The 21,917-nt window shown below is 50.9% G+C and overlaps 1 protein-coding gene across 1 annotated transcript in view; it reads right to left on the reverse strand.

The window, feature by feature from the left end:
• Positions 1–2,848: 2,848 nt before the first annotated feature.
• COL5A3 (collagen type V alpha 3 chain) overlaps positions 2,849–21,917 on the reverse strand; it is a 33,279-nt gene continuing 14,210 nt past the window's right edge. The window contains exons 24-67 of the mRNA XM_027857811.1: positions 21,769–21,813; positions 20,648–20,701; positions 20,382–20,426; positions 20,144–20,197; positions 19,360–19,404; positions 19,198–19,251; positions 18,997–19,104; positions 18,753–18,806; positions 17,517–17,570; positions 17,281–17,325; positions 17,043–17,096; positions 16,743–16,787; positions 16,376–16,429; positions 16,210–16,263; positions 15,402–15,455; positions 15,043–15,150; positions 14,755–14,844; positions 14,083–14,136; positions 13,864–13,971; positions 13,465–13,572; positions 13,289–13,342; positions 13,048–13,101; positions 12,764–12,871; positions 12,602–12,655; positions 12,351–12,404; positions 12,130–12,183; positions 11,857–11,910; positions 11,446–11,553; positions 10,720–10,773; positions 10,412–10,465; positions 9,645–9,698; positions 9,142–9,195; positions 8,790–8,897; positions 8,399–8,452; positions 8,035–8,088; positions 7,694–7,801; positions 7,311–7,364; positions 7,173–7,208; positions 6,889–6,942; positions 6,068–6,293; positions 5,764–5,876; positions 4,889–4,957; positions 4,388–4,624; positions 2,849–3,923 (exon numbers count right to left, since the gene is read on the reverse strand). Of these exons, the coding sequence (XP_027713612.1) occupies positions 3,777–3,923; positions 4,388–4,624; positions 4,889–4,957; positions 5,764–5,876; positions 6,068–6,293; positions 6,889–6,942; positions 7,173–7,208; positions 7,311–7,364; positions 7,694–7,801; positions 8,035–8,088; positions 8,399–8,452; positions 8,790–8,897; positions 9,142–9,195; positions 9,645–9,698; positions 10,412–10,465; positions 10,720–10,773; positions 11,446–11,553; positions 11,857–11,910; positions 12,130–12,183; positions 12,351–12,404; positions 12,602–12,655; positions 12,764–12,871; positions 13,048–13,101; positions 13,289–13,342; positions 13,465–13,572; positions 13,864–13,971; positions 14,083–14,136; positions 14,755–14,844; positions 15,043–15,150; positions 15,402–15,455; positions 16,210–16,263; positions 16,376–16,429; positions 16,743–16,787; positions 17,043–17,096; positions 17,281–17,325; positions 17,517–17,570; positions 18,753–18,806; positions 18,997–19,104; positions 19,198–19,251; positions 19,360–19,404; positions 20,144–20,197; positions 20,382–20,426; positions 20,648–20,701; positions 21,769–21,813 (3,303 nt within the window). The 3' untranslated portion in view covers positions 2,849–3,776. The remainder of the gene's footprint in view (positions 3,924–4,387; positions 4,625–4,888; positions 4,958–5,763; positions 5,877–6,067; positions 6,294–6,888; positions 6,943–7,172; positions 7,209–7,310; positions 7,365–7,693; positions 7,802–8,034; positions 8,089–8,398; positions 8,453–8,789; positions 8,898–9,141; positions 9,196–9,644; positions 9,699–10,411; positions 10,466–10,719; positions 10,774–11,445; positions 11,554–11,856; positions 11,911–12,129; positions 12,184–12,350; positions 12,405–12,601; positions 12,656–12,763; positions 12,872–13,047; positions 13,102–13,288; positions 13,343–13,464; positions 13,573–13,863; positions 13,972–14,082; positions 14,137–14,754; positions 14,845–15,042; positions 15,151–15,401; positions 15,456–16,209; positions 16,264–16,375; positions 16,430–16,742; positions 16,788–17,042; positions 17,097–17,280; positions 17,326–17,516; positions 17,571–18,752; positions 18,807–18,996; positions 19,105–19,197; positions 19,252–19,359; positions 19,405–20,143; positions 20,198–20,381; positions 20,427–20,647; positions 20,702–21,768; positions 21,814–21,917) is intronic.

Here is a 21,917-nt window from a genome sequence, read left to right on the forward strand (position 1 = left end):
CTCTGGAGGGATGTCACTTTAAGCAGCCCTCTGCCCATCTCCCTCTGTTTCTGTCTGCCTGCCTCTCTGATCTTTCCTCCCTCATTGTCATCTGGCTTTTCCTTAGCTGTGTACAAGGATGTCCACATCTTTGCCAGCCTTCAGAAATCTTCACTTGACCCTTCACTTGACCCCTCAAACCATCACCCTATTTTCCTCCCTTTCACAGCCAGTCTCCTAGAAAAGGCTGCATGTATTTGTTGTTTCCACTTCATCACCTCCCACTCACTTCTCTTCTCCTCTTAATCTAGCTTCCAACCTCACTGCTCAGCTGACACAGCTCCCACTAGAGTGAGCAGTGCTCTCACGATTGCTGTATTTGGGGGCCTTTTCTCCAGCTTCATCTTTCTTGACCTCTCTCCAACTTTCAGCACTATTGACCATCCACTTCTCTCTTCCCTTGGTTTTCATGACACTGGTTTGTTTCTGGTTTCCCTTCTATCTTCTTGGTAATTCCTCAGTATCCTTTGCTAGGTCATTATTTATTTATGACTTGTGCCTTTGCATGGGTATACTGCAGGGCTCTGTCCTGGGACCTCTTTGTTTCCCTATACTTTCCCAGTGACCTCACCAGTTGCCATGGATTTGGTTATTATCTCTAGATAGATGACATCAATGATCCATGTACCCAGCCCTGACTTTTCTTTAGAACTCAAGTCCCACTTCATCATTTTTTTCTGCTAGGCATTTCCCCCTCGATGTCCCAGAGGCATCTCAAAGTCAACATATCCAAAATGGAGCTCATTCCCATTGCCACTCCCACTCTCTAAACCTGCCCTACTCACAAACTCCCTTTTTCTGTGGAAGTGCATCATCATCCCAATGACTCAAGTTCATAGTCTTGGGGTGACCTTCAAGTCTTCACTCTCCCTTACTCCCAGTATCCATTCAGTTGTCATCTTGCCCATTCTACTTCCACAACATATCTTGTATCTATCCCCTTTTAACAACTCATGACTATTGCATTGGCTTCCTCATTCTTTGCTCTGCTTTCCATCTTTCTTTTTTCCAATCACTCCACAGAGTTCCCCAAATAATCTTTACAAGGCACATGTCAGTGTATGGCACTCTCTTACTCAAGAACCTTCTGGTGTACTCTATTGTGCCTAGGATAAAATCCAGATTCCAAGAACCAGAACCATGTTACATGAGGTCCCTGGCTTCTTTAGAGACTACATAACCAGCTCTACCTAAGGCTAAAGTGGGAAGGGGGTTGAGGAAAGCAATTTACTAGCAGTCCTTTACTCTCCTCACCCCAGGTCCTGCTATGGTTCTCTTTTATTAACAAGCTCCCCTTCATCTCCTTTTCCCCATCTGGTACTCTTGAAATCTAACTTTTTTCCTGAAGGCCACACATGTCTTGGCACCATCTCCATGGTACCTGTTACTTCTATCACTATACCATCTACTCCAACACCCCATTATAAGGAAACTCCTTGAGAGTAAGGATTAATTTTTGTTCTGTTTTTGTAACTCAAGGCCTAGCACAGGTTCTGGCATACAATAGGTACTTAATAAATGCTTGTGGGATTGAATTCCATTCTGTATAAGCCCCTTGAGAATAAGGTTCCTGTATCATTCTAAATCTCTTCCCCTGCTCACACAGTAGGCACTTAGAAATGCTTTTTGAATGGAATCTAGAAACTCTCCTCCATGCCTAACCAGTCACCAGCCCAGGTTTGCTGCCCCACCTCCTGAGCAAGACAGGCCACTGGGATCCTGTTAAGGGAAACACTCCCACCCTCTTTTAGTCCTTATCAGGGAGATGCCCATTTCATGAAGACATTTCTGGAGTCAGGTCCATCATACCATTAGCCTAACCAGAGTCAATTAGGGAAAGGTCATAGAATCATAGATTCAGAGCTAGAATGGACGTTGGAGGTTACCAAGTCTAATCTCCTCATTTTATACATGAAGGAACTGAGGAGAGGTTGTGGCTTGCCCAAGGTCAGAGCCTATGTCAGAGCCAGAAGTTGAACCCAGAACCTCTGACTCCAGCTCCAGTGCTCTTTTTCCCTGTGCCCTTCTGCCTCTAAGGTTGTCTTAGCTTGCTCAGAGACAGACCAGAGAGAGATTGAACTAGGGCAGGAGAGGAAAGATAGAGACATGGTGCAGAGAAAAGGATAAAGATGAAGACAGAAATGTGACAAGAATAGAGATGAGGACAGAGAGGAAGGAACAGAAAGGGATGGAGATGGGAGGTGCTATAGGGAGTGGGGGGGGGAAGACAGAGACAGAGACAGAGCTGGTGTCAAGGGTAAGAGAGGGACTGAGATGGGAACAGGGGGAGGGGCAGAGACAAAGACAGAGATTGATGAGGATGGGAACTGAGAGAAAGGGAGACAGGGTCAGGGACAAAAATAGAGACAGAAAGAATAACAAAGACAAAGCTGGGGAGGGGGGCAGTGCTCCAACCCCTCTTCGGCAGAAGCCCCCCTTTGCAGTCTCACTAGGTAGGTTAATTTTCTTATTGGAAAGGAGGCAGCTGTTTCCTTGTGCCTCTGCCCTTCCCCTAAGCTCTGGGAGAGCAAGTCTTCCTGACCTAGTTCCCAGCTTCCTTGATTTATTTCTAGACTCCACAGATCCTACTTCCTCAGGCCAAGCTGACCCTGGTGGGTTGCAGCTGTGGCTGCAGCTGGGGTGGGGGCAAGGCGTGTCAGCAAGACCACTTGGGTGCTGGTCCCTTCCCCATCTGGGCTGCTTCTGCCTAGGACTGGCATCCTGGCTCTGAAGGTGTTGCTTAGCAACCAGCTGGAAAGGGAACCAGTTGGGGCGGTGACTCTGGAAACCAGTGAATAAAACTCCAATGTTTCCTTTTAATACACATTTGTATTAACAAGGGAAGGAGGCAGCACCATGGAAGGCACCTGCACAGCTGCCCCCGAGCCCCCAACAGCACCAAGGACAATGAAGGCCAGAGGAAAGCCAGAGTGAGGGGGGGCTGTGTGGGTAGGGGCTGGTCCTGGGCCTTTGAGTTACGTGAGCCCTTCCCCCTACCCACCCGGAGAATGTCTCCCTTAGACCCAGATCCCTCTTGAAGTAGACCCTCCTGAAGGCCAGTTCCCTCTAGGCCAGACCTGAGTTGGGGAGGAGGAAATGGGTGAGTGAACTGGGAGTCAGGAAGAACTGGGCAGGGGGTGGGGATCCTTGCTCACCATCATTCTTAACCCCCACCCCCCACCCTATCCAGGGGCTGGCCTGCCCTCACCACTGACCCACCCTGGGCAGGGACAGGGAACCATCTGAAGGGTCCAGTGCCTCACTAAAGTTAGGGTCATAGCACCAAAGGTCTGGAGGGGCCTGAGGTGGCCAGCTTTATCCTGTGAAAAGTTCATTATTTAGGAGCTCAAGACCCACCTGCACCTGGACAGGAGCTGCTGCAATCCCTGGAGCCCGTGACAAAGGAGAAGTGGGAACTGGGGAGTAGGGGCCATCGAAAAAACCATGACCTTATTCTGTGTCAAGCTAGGAGGGAGGAGCTGGGGCCCTGGAATGGGGGGACCCAGACACCAGGAGGTTAAACTTGCATTAGTGACAAAGTACACCAGTGAACCACAGGCTTCCACAGCCACAGGCATGGAAGATAAATAATTCTCTCAGCCACAGCACCATGATGTCTGTCCATTCATCCATCTGCTCTGGGTACGGCTCTGGCTTGTTCTGCCCTAGTGTCTCTGCCTTGCCCCACCCCGCATTTGTATCCAGGGGTGGCTCCGCTTTCCTTGCCCCATCGAAGTTCAGCCGCTGAAGCAAACAGGGCCCAGCTCAAATCCAAACTTTTGGTTTGTCTGCCCGAAGTCTGACACGGCCACATCCCTGAGGGGTAGCTGGCCCACCTTAGAAGATCGGAGCTCCAGGATTGTCTGAGCGTGGCCCTTTCGGAGCTGTGGGACAGGGATCAGAGAGCTAAAGTTGAAAATGACCTCAGGGGCCCTTAATTTGACAGATGAGGAAACTGAGTCCCACGGAGGTTAAGTGACTTGCCCAAGGTCCCACAACTAGTATGAGACAGAGCTTAAGTCCTCTGACTATACAGAGACAAAATTTCTACTGTTCTAAATCACATCTGAGTTGGGGAGTGGTGAGTGGGAAATGGATACATTAGATGGGCATTGGAGAGAATCCTGGAAAGGAGCTCTCGGGTCACCATCATTCCCACTCCACTGAAGGGAAGTTGTGTGTATGGTCATCTATCCCAATCATAGCACCCCCTCACCCTTCTCTAGCCCCATAAACCATGGCCCCTTCTCCCCCACTGCCCCTTACTCTCCCCTCTTCTCCCCAGTGGAGTCCCCAGCCCCCTCTTACCAGACCCCCTCCCAAGGGCCCTGCCTCTCCAGTCCCTCACCCTGCAGCCATCGTGGTGGGCCTGTATGATGTCTGAGGTGCTGTTGTGGGACAGTTCTTCCCCATCAGCCCCCAGGAATCGGAGGGAGTGACTGTAGCCACCCTCCCCCTCATCCAGCCAGGCCACAGAGTTCTGGCAGATGTATGTGAAACTCTGGCGAGCGTTGGCACTCAATAGTTTCAAGAAGGTCAGCTGCACCACACGGACTGCATTGCCATCTGAGTCCACATAGGAGAACTGGGGGCCAGGGCATTGAGTATCATTGATCAGAATCCCCTGGTCCTGCTTCCCACCAATCCACATCTGGCCACACAGCTGGGGCTCCCTTCCCAAGTCCCCATCCTTAGCCCTAACCCCCTTCTTCATCTCATGCCCCAACTCTACTCAGTCTAGTCCCCATTCCCATCTCTATCCTCTGAACCCAAACTTATTCCCTACCTCCATTCCAGGCCTCTGCCCGCCCCCAACCCGGACCTTTTTTCCCTTCCTCTTCTTTCTCACCTTCTTCCCTCTTTTAAATGTGCTATACCAGTTCCCTGGCTTCTCCCGAGACCAGGCAGCCAGCTTTACCTAAGGCCAAAGTGGGAGAGGGATTAAGGAAGGTCATTCACTTGCAATTCTTTGCCACCACCCCTTCCCTCCAAGTCCCCTGTGGTCTGACCCATGAGGCAGCCTAGAAAGGCTGATGATGTAGGGAGGGGATTGTGGAGAAGGCCATAAATCCTTTCTCCCATTCCAGCCAACAAGCCCCAGGTCCTCTTGAGCCATGACCAGAGCTTGAGATCCCCATGACTGGGCGACTTGAATACCCACTGACTAGGGTGATCTGAACACCTGAGCTCCCACTGACTAGGAGCTCTTGAACTCACTGACTGCGGGGGTCTGGCTTCCTAGAGAAATGGCCAATTTTTTTCCCAAGAAGTTCTAAGGAGCTGGTATGAAGGTCAAGTAGAGCCAGTAGGAGCCCTGTGTCAGCATTTATCACATCAAACCAAGTCAGAGGGGAAACATGGCCTTGAGAATTGGGAGCAACAATGTAGTTCCCCAAGGCCCAGGAGGTTGGGAAGTAGAATGGAGGGAGAGGAAGGAGAGAAAATGGAGGAATAAAAAAGTGATAAGGGAGAAGAGAGAGAGGAAAGCAGAGATGGAAGAAGAGAGGGGAGGACAGGAGACGGGAAGGGAGGAGAGGGGAGGAAAGGTAAGGAAAGCAGAGATGGAGGAAGAGAGGGGAAGAGAAGGGAGGGGAGGGGAGAAGAGGGGAGGAAAGGGGAGAGGAAAGGAGAGGAGAAGGGAGAAGAGGGGAAGGGGAGGAGAGGAGGAGAGAAAGGGGAGGGGAGGGGAGGAGATGGAAGGAACATCCCAAGACTTCTACTTACCCCTTCAAACTTCTTGTCAGGAAAGATGCATGTCTCTCCTCCTGCTGTGAAGTTACAGAAAACTCTAAAAGCATCTCTTGAGCAACCCTGGTTGGGATCAATCCAATATTCCCCTGAAAGAGAGACAAGGCAAGAGTTGGTCCATTGAGGCACCAGTCACTGTTATCCACTATCCACTCCCATCCTTCAGGCTGGGCTGGGGCCTCCCTAACCCTGGCATTCTGCCTCTTTTCCTCAGGCATTGTGCCCCTGAATACCAGACCCAGCACCTCCTAGATACCCACAGCCCTCCAGGGCTGCTCACCATCAGGCAGATGGGGATGGCTCCTGCCAAGCTCCTTACACACCAGGCCAGGGCTCTCCTGGGTCCCTCGAGGGCTTCTCAGCTGATCTATTTCACTCTTCAAGGAGCTGAGGGAGGCGTACACTTCTTCCAGGCCACTCTCACTGGGCCCAGGGACTCCCTCAGCTGAGCGCCGCCGGCGGGACCCCCCCATGGGTAGGAGTTCCCCCACCTCTGCTGGGGGGCCCTATGGGGGTGGAGACAGAGATGGCAAAATGGAGAGACAAAGAGAGATAGAGACTGAAGCAGGAGTGGAGGTGGAGGTGGAGATAGAGACAGAAACGAGACAGAAGAGGAGACAGAGCTGGAGAGACAGACAGAAGGAGAGGAAGATTGAGGTAGAGACTCTACAGAGACACAGAAGTAGAGACAGAGAAAGGAACAGGGAGAGAAATGAGTCTAGAAAGAGACAGAGGGAAAGTGACAAATGGAAAAGAGATAGAAATGCAGAGACAGAGACAAATTGATAAAGATAGAGAAGAAGGGAGAAGTGAGGGAGGAGAGATAGGAATAAGGACAGTGAGGTATGGAGACACACACACAGACACAGTGCAGACTTGGAGAATCCATGGAACTCATGGATTCCTTTCTCTTCCTCAGACAGGTCTGGGCCAGGTGCCCCAGCTACAAAGGGCCTAGGGTGTGGTGGGGGGGAGGGGTGTGGGGTGGGGGTGGGGCAGGTAAGCCAGGATGCTGGGCAAAACTGGAGGCTCCATTTCCACTTCCATGTCTCAGGTTCCCAACCTCCGGCCTGAGCCCTTATCCCTGCAGAGGTGACTCACCGGGGGTCCAGGGGGTCCTGGTGGTCCTGTATCTCCCTGAGGGCCAACGGATCCCTGTGGAGATGAATGACTTAGGAGGGGACTAGGAGCTAGGAGGGACTGCTCCAGTGATTGAATCCTCCCTCAACTTTCCCCTTCCCATTTAGGGGGAAGGGTAGGGTCCTGTCTGGGAAAAGGGCTTTCCCTACATTGCTGGAATCTCCTGTGCTCTCTGGCTGCATTGTAAGCATGGACTGCTCCTTGTAATGAAGGGGCTTAGAATGAGTGGGGGTGTTAATACTTACTGGTGACCCTTTGGATCCTTTTTGCCCCAACGGACCCTGTAAGAGAAAGGGAGAGAGATGAAGCATTGTTTCTAGCCAGATTTAGTCTATGATCTCCCCACTTCCAAACACACCCCACAAACTTCTCTCCATACTCACCGCCAAGCCTGGGGACCCAGGGGGGCCCAGAGGGCCCACAGGGCCTTGGAGACCCTTACAGGAGGAAGAATGAGGACATCAGGGTTAATGACAGAGGTTCCACTTTTGAATATTATCAATGGCTTCCCCCTTCGCCCACCCCATCCCACTACTCTCCACCAGAAAACAAGGCCCTTGCTCCCTTTCGGATCCTTCAGACACAACCTTCCCTGTACTCCAGTAATTCTTAGGGACAGAGCCCCTACGCCCTGTCCCCACCCCTCAGAAGAGATCTCTTCCCAGCCACCTTAGACAAATACATTTTATCCTTTTCCCTCAAACCCAGGGATGGATTCTGCCCCACCCCCTCCCAAAAAAGATATTGACTCCATGGGGACACTCACAGGGTCTCCTTTGGGGCCTCGGCTACCTTGTACCCCTGGGATCCCTTGGTCTCCCTTCTCACCAGGCTCTCCAGGGGGGCCAATTAGGCCAATTAGCCCAATATGACCCTAGAGAGAAGAAAGAGAGAATGAGTCTCTGGACCAGAAAGAGAAGGAAGCCTCAAGGTGAGGCTCCTGGGGGAAAAAGGAGACACTTTCACCCAGGCCTGAGTGAGAGAGGGAAGTGGGTGTGGGGATGAAAGGGATTGATCCCTTCTCCTCCCAAGAGCTGAGAGAGGGATAGGGGAAAGATTAATGGATAAGGGCACAGGAGACTGAAAGGGGACCACAGGGGTTGTTACCTTCTCCCCCTTCAAGCCAGGATCCCCCTTCAGGCCAGGGAGGCCACTGGGCCCCTGGAGAGAGAAAGGTGGGGTCAGTGCCACATGTCAACATCCACTTGGGCATAAGCATGTCTGCACCTTGAGCCAGCAAAGTAAGAATAGGATGGGGGGGAAGTGGTTACTGTAGAGCCCCCAGAGCTACCCAGAAGGGAGGGAGCCCAGACACCCCTTCCCAACACCTTTCTGGCCCCAAATCCCATCAGTGACGATGGTCAGTAGGATGCTCAGTGTGCATGATCCATCAATGTAGCTAGTCAGCAGAGGCCATGAGTATCAGTGGGACTAGATGGGATAGATTTCCTGGATGAGAACAGTGGCTTACCAGGGGCCCAGGTGGACCCATCCGTCCAGGAGGGCCAAGAAGACCTGGTTCACCCTAAAGATCCAAAAATAGTAGAGTATGAGCTCCTGGGTACGGAGTGAGGAGTGTGTATGGGGTGCTGGTCTCTGTCCAACTTCCTAATGTAGAATCCTTTCCTTCCCCACCCACCCATGCAGGGCCCACCTGGGGAGAAGGAGGAGCCCAGGACATCATCATTGTCCAGTAAAGGAGGACCCAACCCCCTAAGATAGGAGCCCAATATAAGTGCCCAACTAGCCATTCCACCCCCAGGGCCCATACAAAGAAAGGAAGGAGCTATGCCATCCTTCCTTGCCACTGGGGACTGCAGCCAAAGATTTTTTCTGTCCACAGCCTCTTTCCCCAGACTCACCGAGGGGCCAGGAATCCCTGGGAGACCCTCAGCCCCAAGCCGACCAGGAGGGCCCCTTGGACCCACTAGGCCTGTCCTACCAGGAGGGCCATCAAGACCGGGCTGACCCTGGGAAGAGAGAGTTCACAGGATCAACCAAACATTTATCAGGTGTTACTATGTTCCACACACTGTGCAAAGAAGTGACTTCAAGTCTGCTCTACCAGGGGACTTCTGCCCTTTCACCCCAGGGGGCAGCCCTTCCAATTTAAGAGCCTAAAGGATGACTATAATCAGCATGTGATTCCAGGGGTTCAGGGTGTGAAGGAAGGACTTAGGGGGAAAAACTGATAGAGGGTAAGGGAGGACTTACCTTGGCCCCTTTCTCCCCTTCTCTGCCCTCATGACCCATACGGCCAACAGGTCCCTAGAGAAAGAAAGAGTGTGTGTGTGTGTGTGTGTGTGTGTGAATGTGTGTGAGGCTGAGTGACAAATTTTTTTTTATTTTCCAATGAACTAGCTAATTTTCTCTCCCTCCCACTCCCCCATCCCCAACTGAACAAATTGCAAAAGAAAACCCTCATAAATAGTATGCAAAGTATAGCAAAGCAAATTCCCACCTTACCATATACAAAATTGTATGTCTCATTTTGCATCTTCAGTTCATCACCTCATTGGTGATGACTATTTGTTAGGGAGATGCTAGAGGAGATTTTTGCTCAGAGAAGGGTTGGACTGGATGATCCCTGAAATTATTTCCAGCTATGGGAATCTTTGCTTCTGAGTGTGTCAGTATTTGGCTCCATAGTGGAGCACAGGAGGTGGACTGGTACAGGGACAGGCTTAGGCCAAAGGCAATCATAGGGGATCACTTACCCTTTTCCCAGGAGGCCCTGGAGGGCCAGGCTCCCCAGAGGCACCAGGTGGGCCCTGCCAAGAGACCTCTGAAGTCAGGAGAAAGACCTCTCCCACCCAGCTGCCTCCTCCACTACTTTCCTCTCTGCATACCCCCAGGTCCACCAACTCCCCCCCACAACGCCTCTCTTCAGACATTTTCTCTGACTATCCCCCATGCCTGGAATGCTCTCCCTCCTCCACTCTGACTATTGACTTCCCTGGCTTCCTTCAAGACCCAACTAAAATCTCACCTTCTACAGGAAGCCTTCCCCAACTGCTCTTAATTCCAATGCTTCCCCTCTTTTAAGTATTTCCTATTTACCCTGCATACAGCTTGCTTTGTATATATTTGTTTGCATGTTGTCTCCCCCTTTAAATTGTAAGCTCCTTGAGGGCAGAGACTGTCCTTTTGCCTCTTTTTGCATTCCCAGTGCTTAGCACAGTGCTTGCCTTGGCATACATACAGACATATATATCTTGCTTAATATATGTTTATTGAATTGAATTGAGTCACAGGATCATGGTTTTAGAACTGGGAGGCATCACAGAGGTCTTCTAGTTCAACTTTTATTTTACAGATGAGGAAACTGAGGCCCAGAGAGCTTAAGTAATTTGCCCAAGGTCACACAGACAGTGGTAGAACTGAGACTAGAATCAAAGTAAACACATCCAGGGCTCCTTTCCTTTCCTCCCACCTTCCCCCCTCATCCTCACCCCCACTCTCAGGCTCTCAGCCCCTCACTCACCGGAGCCCCGACATCCCCATGGTCTCCTTTCTCCCCCTGGACACCTTCTTTGCCCTAGGGGGAAGGATGCAGACAGAGTTGGAGGGTATGATGGCAGGTAAAAACTGGTGTATTCATACTTAGAATCTAACACTGATAATGAGGAGAAACTTGGTGGAGAAAGTTAGAGGGGAATGCTGGGCTCAGCCAGCATGGAAAGGGAGAAGTGTACAGTCAGACCCAGTTAAGTCTGATGAAGAGAAGCGGTGAGAACATAAAAGGAGAATATGGGCAGAAGGACCAGGAAAAGGGGTTGGGGCCATACTCACAGCAATACCAGGGTCTCCAATGGGACCAGGGTCTCCAGGGAATCCTGTAGGACCCTGTAATCCCAAGAACAGGGGGTCACAGTCTGTCCACCTATTTGCCTGCTTACTACTGAGAGCTAAATACTCAGTCTTTCCTGAGTGCATATTTTGGGGGAGACTTAGAAAAGGGTCTGGAGCTCTAAGAGTTTGGGGGTCACTGGGACTAAGACAATAGAGTGGCTGCTACTCTAAGTAGCCATAAACGTTCTGTATCAGAAACCCCTCATCCAAACACAAGCGCCTATTGGCCACTAGAGCCAGAGGACCAGGGGCTGTTCTTTCACTCACTCTCATCATTCAATTCAACCATTCTTTCATTCATTCACTCATCCATCCATTCATTCATTTATTCATTCATTGTCCATACTCATTCATTGACTTGGTCCTTTCATTCACTCTTTCATGCACTCACTCATAGGTATCATACAGATACCTCTTGAGTGTTCAGCCTTGTGCTGGTGGTGGCAGAAGATATATAAACCTGACTGTCCTTGAGGGGATCACAGTGTAGCGGGCTCCTTTCATGGAGGAAGAGTGACTGAAAATGGTGAGTTAGGAGCCATTAGCTTCAGCAGTGGAAAGACTATTTCAGGATGGGATGTGGGGCTCTAGATAGAACTTCTTTTAATTAGTCTAATTCTTCTAATTAGTCCTCCCCTATAACTGCTCACAGTCCCCAGAACTTACCAGACTCCCTTTGTCCCCATCCTCACCAGGAGGGCCTTTCTTCCCTGGAGGCCCTGCAGCCCCCGATGGTCCTGAGTCACCCTTTTCACCAAACTCTCCCTTGGGTCCCTTCATAGAGATGGTGGTCAGGGGTTAGTGTGGTTTGGGACCCTGGAGGGCATCAGGGATAATTGGGGATTGAGAATACCCAAGAGAGCAGGGACATTTGTATGGCCTGGTACTACACAGAGGATCATCAGTCAGTACAGCCCGGGGTCAGGGGTCAACATGGCCTAGGACTGTCCAAATAGCCAGAGATTAAGCAGTTCTAAAATGCTCCCTCTGGGAACTGAGTTCATAATATTGGGCACAACTATAGGGGAGTAGGGGTAGGGGTGAGGGAAACTAAGGGTAAGGGGCTAAGGTACTTACCACTGGGCCAGGCTTGCCTGGGGGACCAGGGTCCCCCACTTCCCCAGGTTCCCCCTAAAGGAAAGAAGAGTATTAGAGACAGAAAGGGAAAGGAGAATGGGAGGAAATGGGTTGTGGAGGTCAGATAAGGTACTGCTTAGGGGCACGGTAGAGATTCTAAGGGGAAAAGGCCCAAGAGCAATCCACTCTCCCAGGGTAGGAGGGAAGGACTAAAATGTGACCCTATCCAGGGCCTTGCTCCCAAACCTCCCAGCACCTTCCCTTTTCACTTACCTTTTCTCCAACAGCACCTGGCTGACCAATGCCCCCAGGCAGCCCTGGAGGTCCCTAGAGAGAATGGGGGAGAGAAAGAAATCTGACCCCTAGAAATGCTCCCACAAACTAGGAATACATGAGAGCTGTGGGGCTGTGTCATCTTTAGATGATCCTCCCCCTTTAGAGATCAGCTATTCTTTTGCCCTTTCCATGGAGCCTCGAGACACAAATTCACTTACCTCTGACCCACTAGGGCCCTGAGGTCCTCGGGGACCTGGAGCACCATGAGGACCCTACAAGGGAATTTGGTTGGACAGTCAGAGAGCCCCAGAGAAGACTATCTCTAAGGTACTTCTGTGATCCCTAAATTACCCCCCAGTAACGCAGAGCCCCCACCACAAATAACCCTTGTGATTCATTGCCTCCTCCCTCCCATACTGGGGATTCAAGAGCACAAATGAATGGCCTTGCGCTTTGGCAACATACATACCATGGAGCCCACATTTCCGATCTCTCCCTTCTCTCCTGGTGGTCCTGGCATCCCCTGGTAAGAGAGGACATTGCAGGTGGGGATAGGAGAGAGCCACAACCAACAAGAGAAAACCCCTAGGGAGTGGTTGGAACCTACGCCCACCTCTGCATGCACACCTACCTGTAGGCCAGGAGGGCCAATACCTCCTAGGAAGCCCCTCACGCCATCATCTCCTTTCTGCCCAAAGAGGCCTGGAGGACCCCGGCGTCCTCGCTCCCCATCTGCACCCTAGGAGAGAATGTGGTTCCAGAGCTGGTGGTCAGGAATCAGTGTCGGGGGTTAGAATTTAGAGATCATTAATCAGAGTTGGAGGTGGGGATGACAACAGAGTTGAGGCATATGATCTTGGTAAGTCTCCTCCCTGCTTAAACCCTGGGGTGGGGATGGGGCAGGAAGACACTCACTGGAAGGCCTGGGTGTCCGACAGGACCTTGGATCCCTGTTGGTCCAGGGGGACCCTGAGGAGACAAAGAGTCAGAAATGTCTGGAGACAAGGAGAACTCCACCTCAGATTCAGCTTGTGGGTTCCATAGCAAGGAAATTCTTCTATCTCTCCCACTTGGTGTCCCCCAGATCAATATCAACCCTCTCACCATCTCCCTAGACTCCCTTGTCATCACATGCAGTCTCCCCTGCCCAACTCACCGGCTCTCCTTTGTCACCTTTGCTCCCCTTGTGGCCTGGGGCACCCATTTCTCCCTGGAGGAAAGAAAAGCTAAAACAGAATCCTACCCCCAGTCCCAGCCCACCACCTCATCTTTTCTTCCCCACCAAAGCCCTTTCTTTCTCCCTCTTGTTATTCACCTCTTCCTCCCCCTCACCTTGTCCCCATCTTCCCCAGCCGGCCCTGCAGCTCCAGCTGGTCCTAGGAGGCCTGGAGGCCCTGGAATCCCGTCTTTCCCTGTGGGGCCAGGAGGTCCACGCTCTCCCTAAGAGGGGAGGGTTTCACCAGGGGCTCTGGATGGAGCCATGTACCCCCCTGCTTCCCAATGGGATAATGGGCTAAGAAAGGGGATGGGGAAGCAATGACCTCAAATCCTCAGGGTACATGGAGGAACCCATGAGGCAGCTGAAGCAAGACAAAGGAGTGAGGGTAGGGTTTGGGGAGGCAGGGGAAGCTTAGAGGGTTAGTTGTCTGAGGGAGCTTATATGGTGTTGGAGAAGGCCTGAGAGGGTCGGGAAAGGTCTGGGGGAGTGGGTTTACTGTCTTCTTTACTTACTGCTGCTCCTATCTCTCCAGCAGGGCCAAGAGGCCCTTGTCCACCCCCTTGACCAGGCAACCCAATGCCCCCAGCAGGGCCCACAGGACCTCGTTCTCCAGGGGGACCCTGCGGAAGGTGGGGGTGGGGCAGAGGAGTCCAGTTCAGGCTGGTTTCCCTGTGGACTGCCCCATCCCCCACTCCAATGCTCAAGAGTGCCCAGACCAGCGCTATACTTACATTGGCACCGATGGGGCCAGGGGGGCCCTGTGCCCCCTTCAGGCCAGTTGTTCCCTTGGGAGAGGAAAGGAGATGTGTGAGGTGATACAAAGTAAGATTTCTTCAGTCATTCTCCATTTGAGATATTCCTCCACATACTTCCCCTCTCCCTTATACCAACTAGCCAAATCAAGATTCAGCTCATGCTTCCTTCACCTTTGTGAGCTTTCCCCTATGTTCTCCTGAGATGTCTCTTCCTCTGAGGCCCCAAAGCACTTAGAACCTTCACCCTATGGATAGCTTCCATCACATGTAAACTTTTGGATCACTTTTCTTTTTTTTTTTTCATTTGTTTTTTGTTTTTTTTTTTGTTGGTTTTTTTTTTGCTCTCTTTTCAAGTGAGTCCATCCCCTTCCTCCAAATCCCACTCCCCAGAGCTCCCTGAGGACAAGTCCCGAGTCCGTTCCTTCTGTTTTTCTCAGAAGGTGAGTTCTCTGAGAGGAAGGGTCTGAATCTGCTCCTTTTCTGCTTCCCCCCAGACTGTAAGCTCCCTGAGGGCAGGGCCTGGATCTGCTCCTTCTGTTTCCCCCCAGACACTGAGCTCTTTGAGGGCAGGACCCAGCCCTGGACACACAGGTGGCAGGATGAGGGAGGCAAGCTGCTCATTAAGGACACAAGGTTGCCAATACTCACTGTATCTCCAAGGGCTCCTCGAGGGCCAGGAAAGCCTCGGGGACCAGGGGGGCCATCCTTTCCAGGGACACCAGCTGGTCCAGGGTCCCCCTGTCACAGAATGGGGCAGAGACATTATATCCCAGCCACTAAGAGGGACTATGAACCATACACTCACACTTTCCCACTATGGAAGCTGTGATCCATGCTAAACTCTACTGTGTTCCTGCCCTACCCCCAAGCTTTAGGGATTGAGATTTGCCCCTGGGAAGTTCAAAAGGAGAATTCAAGCCTCCAGGGGTGTCTTACCTGGGCTCCTTCCCTTCCCAACAGCCCTGGCAGCCCCTGCTCTCCAGGGGGCCCAGGGGGGCCTGGATGGCCCCTTTCACCCAGTGGACCCGTTTCACCAGTCTTCCCCTAAGGAAAAAAGATGGAAAGGACCTGTCTGAGAGCCTGGAAAGTGGGAAATGGGAGAGAGGTGCTGTGATCCTCAGACCCTACCCACCCCAGAATTGGCCTTCTGACATAACCAGAGGGGCTGAGGGGTGCGGGAGGAATAGCGACCTTGGACCGCAAGAAATTTGTCCCAACCATATCTGACCCTTTCCCTAGCCCATGGATCCAGAGCCTCCCCAAGCTTGAATGGGGTCACTTGAGATCAGTCTGACCTGGGGGCCAATGACACCAGCTGGTCCTAGGGGACCTGTCTGGCCCTGGAAACCCTGAGGAGGAAAGAAGGATAAACATAAGATATAGTTCTGATGTGCTGAATAATAATAGTAAAATAATAATAACTGATTTCCTCCAGCAAACCCAGGAGGTAATAACAATAATAACTAGCATTTCTATAGCCCTTTAAGGTTTGCAAAGTACTTTCCAAATATTATCTCATCTGATGGCCACAACAATCTTGGGAGGTAGGGGCTATTGTAATTCCCATTTAACAGATGTGAAAACTGAGACTGGAAAGGAGGTAGTACAAGTATTATTGTTTTTCTTTTACAAATGAGGAAACTGAGGCTCAGAAAGGAGAAGTGACTTGTGCCAGGTCATACAATTAATCAGTAGTAGAGCTGGGGATGGAACCCAGGTGTCCTGCCTCCAAATCCAGTTCCTTCTTCCATGACACTTTGCTGGAGGAACCAGGAGAAAAGACTTGGGGAGGCCATGAGGGAGATATGGAAGAAGGGGAAGCATGGAAAGAGGGTGGCCTTGGGAAAACATGAGCAGAATTTGGAGGAAAGGAGTTGGGGGGAATGGGGAGAGGACATGGAAAAAGAATGTGGGAGAATTCTGGGAAAAGAGTTTGGGGGCAACACAGGGGAGTGGGCAAGACACGAACAAGCTATAAGAGGGGTGAGAAGATGGGGGGGAAGAACGGTATAGATAAGTCCTCAGGGGGTCTGAGGAGGGAGAGTTGGAGGCAACGTGGGGAAGGAGATAGACAGGACATAGGTAGGTCTGGGCAACTCTTACCAACTCCCCTCGCTGCCCAGGGTGACCAGGTCTTCCTTCCTTCCCTGCAGGGCCCTGCAGAAAGATTTTCAGGGCAGTAAGAGAGAGGAGACTCAGAACACTAAGTCTCTGTCCCTCCTCCACCCCTTAAGCCTCTTCCCCCACTCCCCAGAGCAGAGTAACTCACTGGAGGTCCTTTCGGCCCAGGAAATCCAGGGGGTCCGTTCAGACCCTGTAGGCCCTGGAATAGAAGAGGGTGGCTAAATAAATAAATATTTAACAAAATAAAATGTGATCAAACATAAATAATGCTAATATGCAATTTCCTTTTTGTTTGGAGTGTTTTTGGAGACAATTAGGGTTCAGTGACTTGCCCAGGATAACACAGTAAGTGTCTGAGGCCAGATTAGAACTCAGGTCCTCTTGACTACAAGGCCGGTGCTCTGCCTGGACACTCTCTAGTATATCTACCTCCAGGACTTAGCTTTCCCAACCCTTATTAACAGGAGTCTGCCCAATACCACCCCCAGCTTCTTCCCTGTGCCCCCACTGACCTTTTCTCCAGGAACTCCGGGAGCACCATCATGGCCTACATCTCCCTGGGACAGAAAGAAGACGCTCAACTCAGGAAATGACTAAACTGGAAATGTTGGGAGGTACTGGGAGATCAAGATGCAGACGGTTCCCCTCTGAAAGGTCCTGGGCGAGGACCTTGACCCAAAACATGCATTTTCCCCTCCCCTCCAATATTCCACTCTCAGGAGGTTTGGGAGGATTTCACTGTCAGTCAGGGGTTGTAAGAAAGGGAAAAAAGGGGTCTTTCTGGAGGGGGTTCTGTACACCTTCTCCCATACCTTGGGACCTGGTTTTCCTGTAGAACCATTCTGTCCTCTCTCTCCACGGGATCCCTAAGAAGAGAAAGCAATGAGATAGAATGGGAGGGGGCAGTCCAAATCCTTTCCCTTCTATTTTTCTCTCCACTTATCCACTTCTCGCCCATCCTTCCCACCCATCCTTCCCCATCACAAGCCTCACCTAGGGAAGAGGCAAAAGTTTGGGTGATGGGACATAGAAGAAGAAAGAGCTACTCACTGGTGGTCCCCGTTCTCCTTCCTCTCCTGGCTGACCAGCCTTCCCCTGAGAGGGAGAAGAACGCTGAGAGTAAGGCCACATCAGCATAGCTGGACAAGAGAAACAGCTCAGACAGACAGACAGAATGAAGGGGGGACGGAAGGTGTAAGTCCCCACCTCCACCACTGCACAAGCGCATGCACGCTCTCTCACTCAGACACACTCGATCACCATCTCTCCCCCTGCTCTTTGCTTACCCGTTTCCCTTTCTCTCCTGTCAGACCCAGTGGCCCTGGAAGCCCATTGGATCCCTGAGTGGGGAGAAGCAGAGAGGAGATGGGGGTTGTGGCTAGGGCAGCAGGGAGGTAGGAGAAGGAGGGAGATGCTGCCAACATTTACTTTTTTCCTGTCACGGAACATCCTTCCCTGTCCTTTCTGCCCATTGTACCCTCTCCAAGGCTTAGTTTTGCCGCCTCCTCCATGTTCCCCTCTGGCTCATTGGCATCTCTCTCTCCTCTGAAAGGCCATATGCCTTGTGGTCATAAAAGCAGAGAGGTTCACAGGTGGAAGAGACCTCAGGGGCTATCTAGTGTAACTCATACCTCACTGAGAATTCCATCCCCCCATTCCTGGCCCCTACAATATCTTCCTCAAACTGTCATCCAATAGTGTCAGGGTGTATCTATCTATCTATCTATGTATATGTATGTGTATATATGCATGCATGTATGTATGTATATGTATATATATGCATATATAGTATACAGAATCTGTTCTTGGTTTTGTTTTGTTTTGCTTTTTCTCTATTACAAGGTAAGACTCACTGTGGGGTAGGGAGGGATAAGGTGTACTTCCATAAATGAGAGGGATGTAAAATAAAAAGGCATAAGTAAGACTTGGAAAAAAAAAACTCTCCACCTGCTTCCACATGAATACCCCAGTGATGGGCAGCTCCCCCCCTCCCCCCCCACCCCATTCCATATTAACTACCCCAGGCCGCCCATCACACTTCAGAATAGCTCTAATTGTCAAGAAGCTTTTGCTTCCATTGAGCTGAGATCTCTGCTGCTTCCACCCACTGCTCCCTGTGGGTGGCTCTGTGGCCAAACTGAATAAAATTAAGTCTCTCTTCCCTAGGACCATCCTCTAAATACTTGAAGAGGAGTGCTAGGGTTCCCCCAAGTCTTTTCTTCCTCAGGCCAAACCTTCCCGGTTTTTCCCTTGTATGGCATGGTTTCTAGTCTCCTTACCACCTTGGCTGCCCTCCTCTGGCCCACTTGCCGAGTCTCTCCTAGACTGTGAGTATCCGAGGGTAAAGAATGTCTTACCCTTCTATACATATTGCCAGGGTGCTTAGCAATCTCATCAGCCCTTGGTACATACTCCACAGAGGCTAAATAAACTCCAGTTAGTTGTGCCTAGCTCTCCCTCTCCTCACCCTCTTGGCACAGGGCAGGGTTCTGGAGCCCCCTGCCCATCCTCCAGCCGCTTACCTTAGGGCCCTGACGGCCTGGATATCCTGGGAGACCTGGGATACCAAGCTTGCCCTGCCCAGAGAAAAGAGGGCAAAGGTTAGAGAAATCAGCCCTCTGGGGGGTGACCAGAGGCCAGGCCAGAGGTCAGACGACAGCTAGGTACAATCGGGGGTGAGAGGGTACAGAATCAAAGCCACAGGGACACAAATAGAGAAAGCAGTGCCAATGAGGAGGTTGGAGAGAGTGCTCTCTCTTTTCATACCTTCTCCCCAGCTGGGCCTGGGGGTCCCTCTTCACCCAGCAACCCTGCCTGACCCTTCAGCCCCTCAGGCCCATCCTCTCCTCTTGGGCCCAAAGGTCCAGGATTACCCTGGAACAGTGAAGATGCCCCTTGTTAACTCAGCTCCTCACCTTTTCCCCACTCCCACACCCCCTCCATCTACCCCTCACCCCTTAATCTTACTCGATCTCCTTTTAGACCTGCATCACCCTTAAAGCCTGGGAAACCATCTTCTCCCTGGATTGGGGAAAGCACAAAAGTTAAAAATAAGAACATGGGGGAGGGGCACAGAAAGGGCCTCAAACAATTGAGGAAAGAATCTTGGCACCCCACTTGCCCTTTTACCTTCTCGCCTTTCTCCCCCTTTAGGCCTCGGTTACCAGATGTGCCCTGGAGAGATAAAGTCAGTGGTCAGAGCCCCTCTGCAGGGCAATGCATGGTTTGGGGTCTCACAATCCATTCTACCTTAGCTAGGGAAAAAAATCTGTCACTACTCACTGGGATCTTAGCCAGAGGTGTTGATTCCTAGTGAGTGTTGATAGGTGACCCCCTCCCAGTTCATCTCTATGCCCATCCACATGAAGATAAACACAGGTTAAAACCAATGCTAAGGGCAGGCCTGAAGAGGAAGACAGGCTACCTGTGGGACTTGGAGCATATAAAGTGGGCTGACTTTTTTGACCCTGGTCAGCTTGCCTAAGTCCCTATCTGGTTCCTAGAGTCATATGGGTATGTAGTGTAGGGGGGGCAGTTGATTGGTGGTACCCAGACAGTCTGCCTCTAGGCTCCTTCTGCCCTTTTATAAAGAGACTCAGTTCTTCCCTCCGTCCTGGGAGCCCAACATTCCATCCCAGCCCTTTGTCTCACTTAGGAAGCCCCTGGAACATTCTTGGGTCACACAATGTGTGACTCTGTACTCTGGCTACAATGTGACTCTGTACTGGGCTACAATATGACTTTGTGCCCCAGATTGCAGTCCACACCCTGACCAGCCAGGCCTTGACCTTCTCTCCATACATCCAAGGGTCCATAGTGGATACACTGGGGTATATTCCTAGAAATAGTTCCTATGGATTGCCCACATAAGGAGTTCTGCCCACTTTGCCCACAAATCATGGATATTAAGTACCTTCACTCCTCGCTGCCCGGGATATCCTGTTGGGCCTTCGGGCCCTTCTGGACCCTGGGGATTAAAGCAGGGTAAGCATTCTAATTAATCCTTTTGTACCTCCCCTAAACTCCCAGACCTCCAAGTTCCACTGTTCAACCGTTTTCCTGGTCCACAGCCCGCTATTCCTCAATTCATGATCCCCAAGTCCCAAGCCTCCCCAACCCTGGAATTCAACCCCTCTTCTCAGTACACTCACCTGGGCCCCTTTCTCTCCTGTAGGGCCCTCATGGCCGGGATGACCCTGTGGGGGGCACACACCTGGGAACGTCAGGAGTCAGCCAGCTATCCAAAGCCTAGACGTTCCCATAATCCCCCAAGTTCCTCCCTAATCCCCAAATTTTAGCCCTTACTCCCAAACATCCTTGGTCTCTCCACTTCTCCCACAACACCACCCCCTCCCTACTGCTGGACCACTCTCTCATTCCTCCATACACCCTCTTCCCCCATTACTCCAGTCCTCACCGGTGGGCCTTCAGCTCCTGGAATGCCTGGAATTCCTGGCTTTCCAGGGGGCCCCTAGAGTGAGAGGGTGGGGTAGAAGTGAGAAATCATAGATCTTGAAATTCTGTGACCCTCTCCCCACCTTGGAGATAGCCCAGACCAGCCATATAGCTCTTGGAAGAATAGAATATGAATGGTCATCCATATTTACTGAGGTTCAGCAGTGTTAAGAGTAAAGTACAAGGGGGCAACTAGGTGGCACAGTGGATAGAGCACCACCCTGAAGTCAGGAGGACCTGAGTTCAAATCCGACCTCAGACCAAACACTTGACACTTACTAACTGTGTGACCCTGGGCAAGTCACTTAACCCCAATTGCCTAACCAAAAAAAAGAAAATAAAACAAAGAGTGAAGTATAATAGTTTTATAAGGCCATAAGGGAATAAGCATGTATTAAGTGCCCACTATGTGCCAGGCATTGAGCTAAGTGCTTTACAAATATGATCTCATTTGATCCTCACAACCCTGGGAGGTAGGTGTTATTATTATCCTCAATTTACAGATAAAGAAACTGAGGCAAACAAAGGTAAAGTGACTTGCCTAGGGTCACACTGCTAGTAAGCGTCTGAGGCCAGATTTTAACTCCATCCTGATTTCTCACCCTCTTTTTGCTCATAGCACAATATTTGTTGCCATGCGAAATTGTGGCACACTGAATGTATCATTTAGCATCTCTGGAACGTATACTCGTACCCGCACATTTTCCCTTCAATAAGAACAGCTGATTGAGTTGAGTGCTTTGTGATTTCAAAGTCTGATGTAGCTTGATGGGGGTCGTGTATAGGTAATGGGCAAGTTTTGTTTAATTCACAAATGTTATATTTCCTGTACCTTGTGTGCTAGGGAATGAGATTTATATTAAACAAAATTATTTGTCAATATTCTCTTATCTGCAATAACATAACATCTGATATCTCATGGTACACTCCTTGAAAACCACAGGTGTAGGGCTAGGTGCTACCTTCAAATAGATATGTCCTGCCATAAGACAGATGGAAGGGAGGCCTGTGGATGCGAATGAGGCATCTGGTCAAGGTCTTCCCCCCACAGAGAACAGGGAGAAGAGAGAATCACTCACTCACCTTTTCCCCTGGTGTCCCAATTGGTCCCTGTGATCCAGGGAGACCCTGGAAGAGACAGGTAGGGAGTGTGGGAAAGGGGGGCAGGAAGAGGAAAAGAACCATGCAGAAGATTCATAAGCTCAGAAGCTGGCAGACTGGGATGAGGGACT

Source organism: Vombatus ursinus, unplaced genomic scaffold, assembly GCF_900497805.2.
Source record: "Vombatus ursinus unplaced genomic scaffold, bare-nosed wombat genome assembly UNPS02012319.1, whole genome shotgun sequence".
NCBI classification, from domain to species: domain Eukaryota; kingdom Metazoa; phylum Chordata; class Mammalia; order Diprotodontia; family Vombatidae; genus Vombatus; species Vombatus ursinus.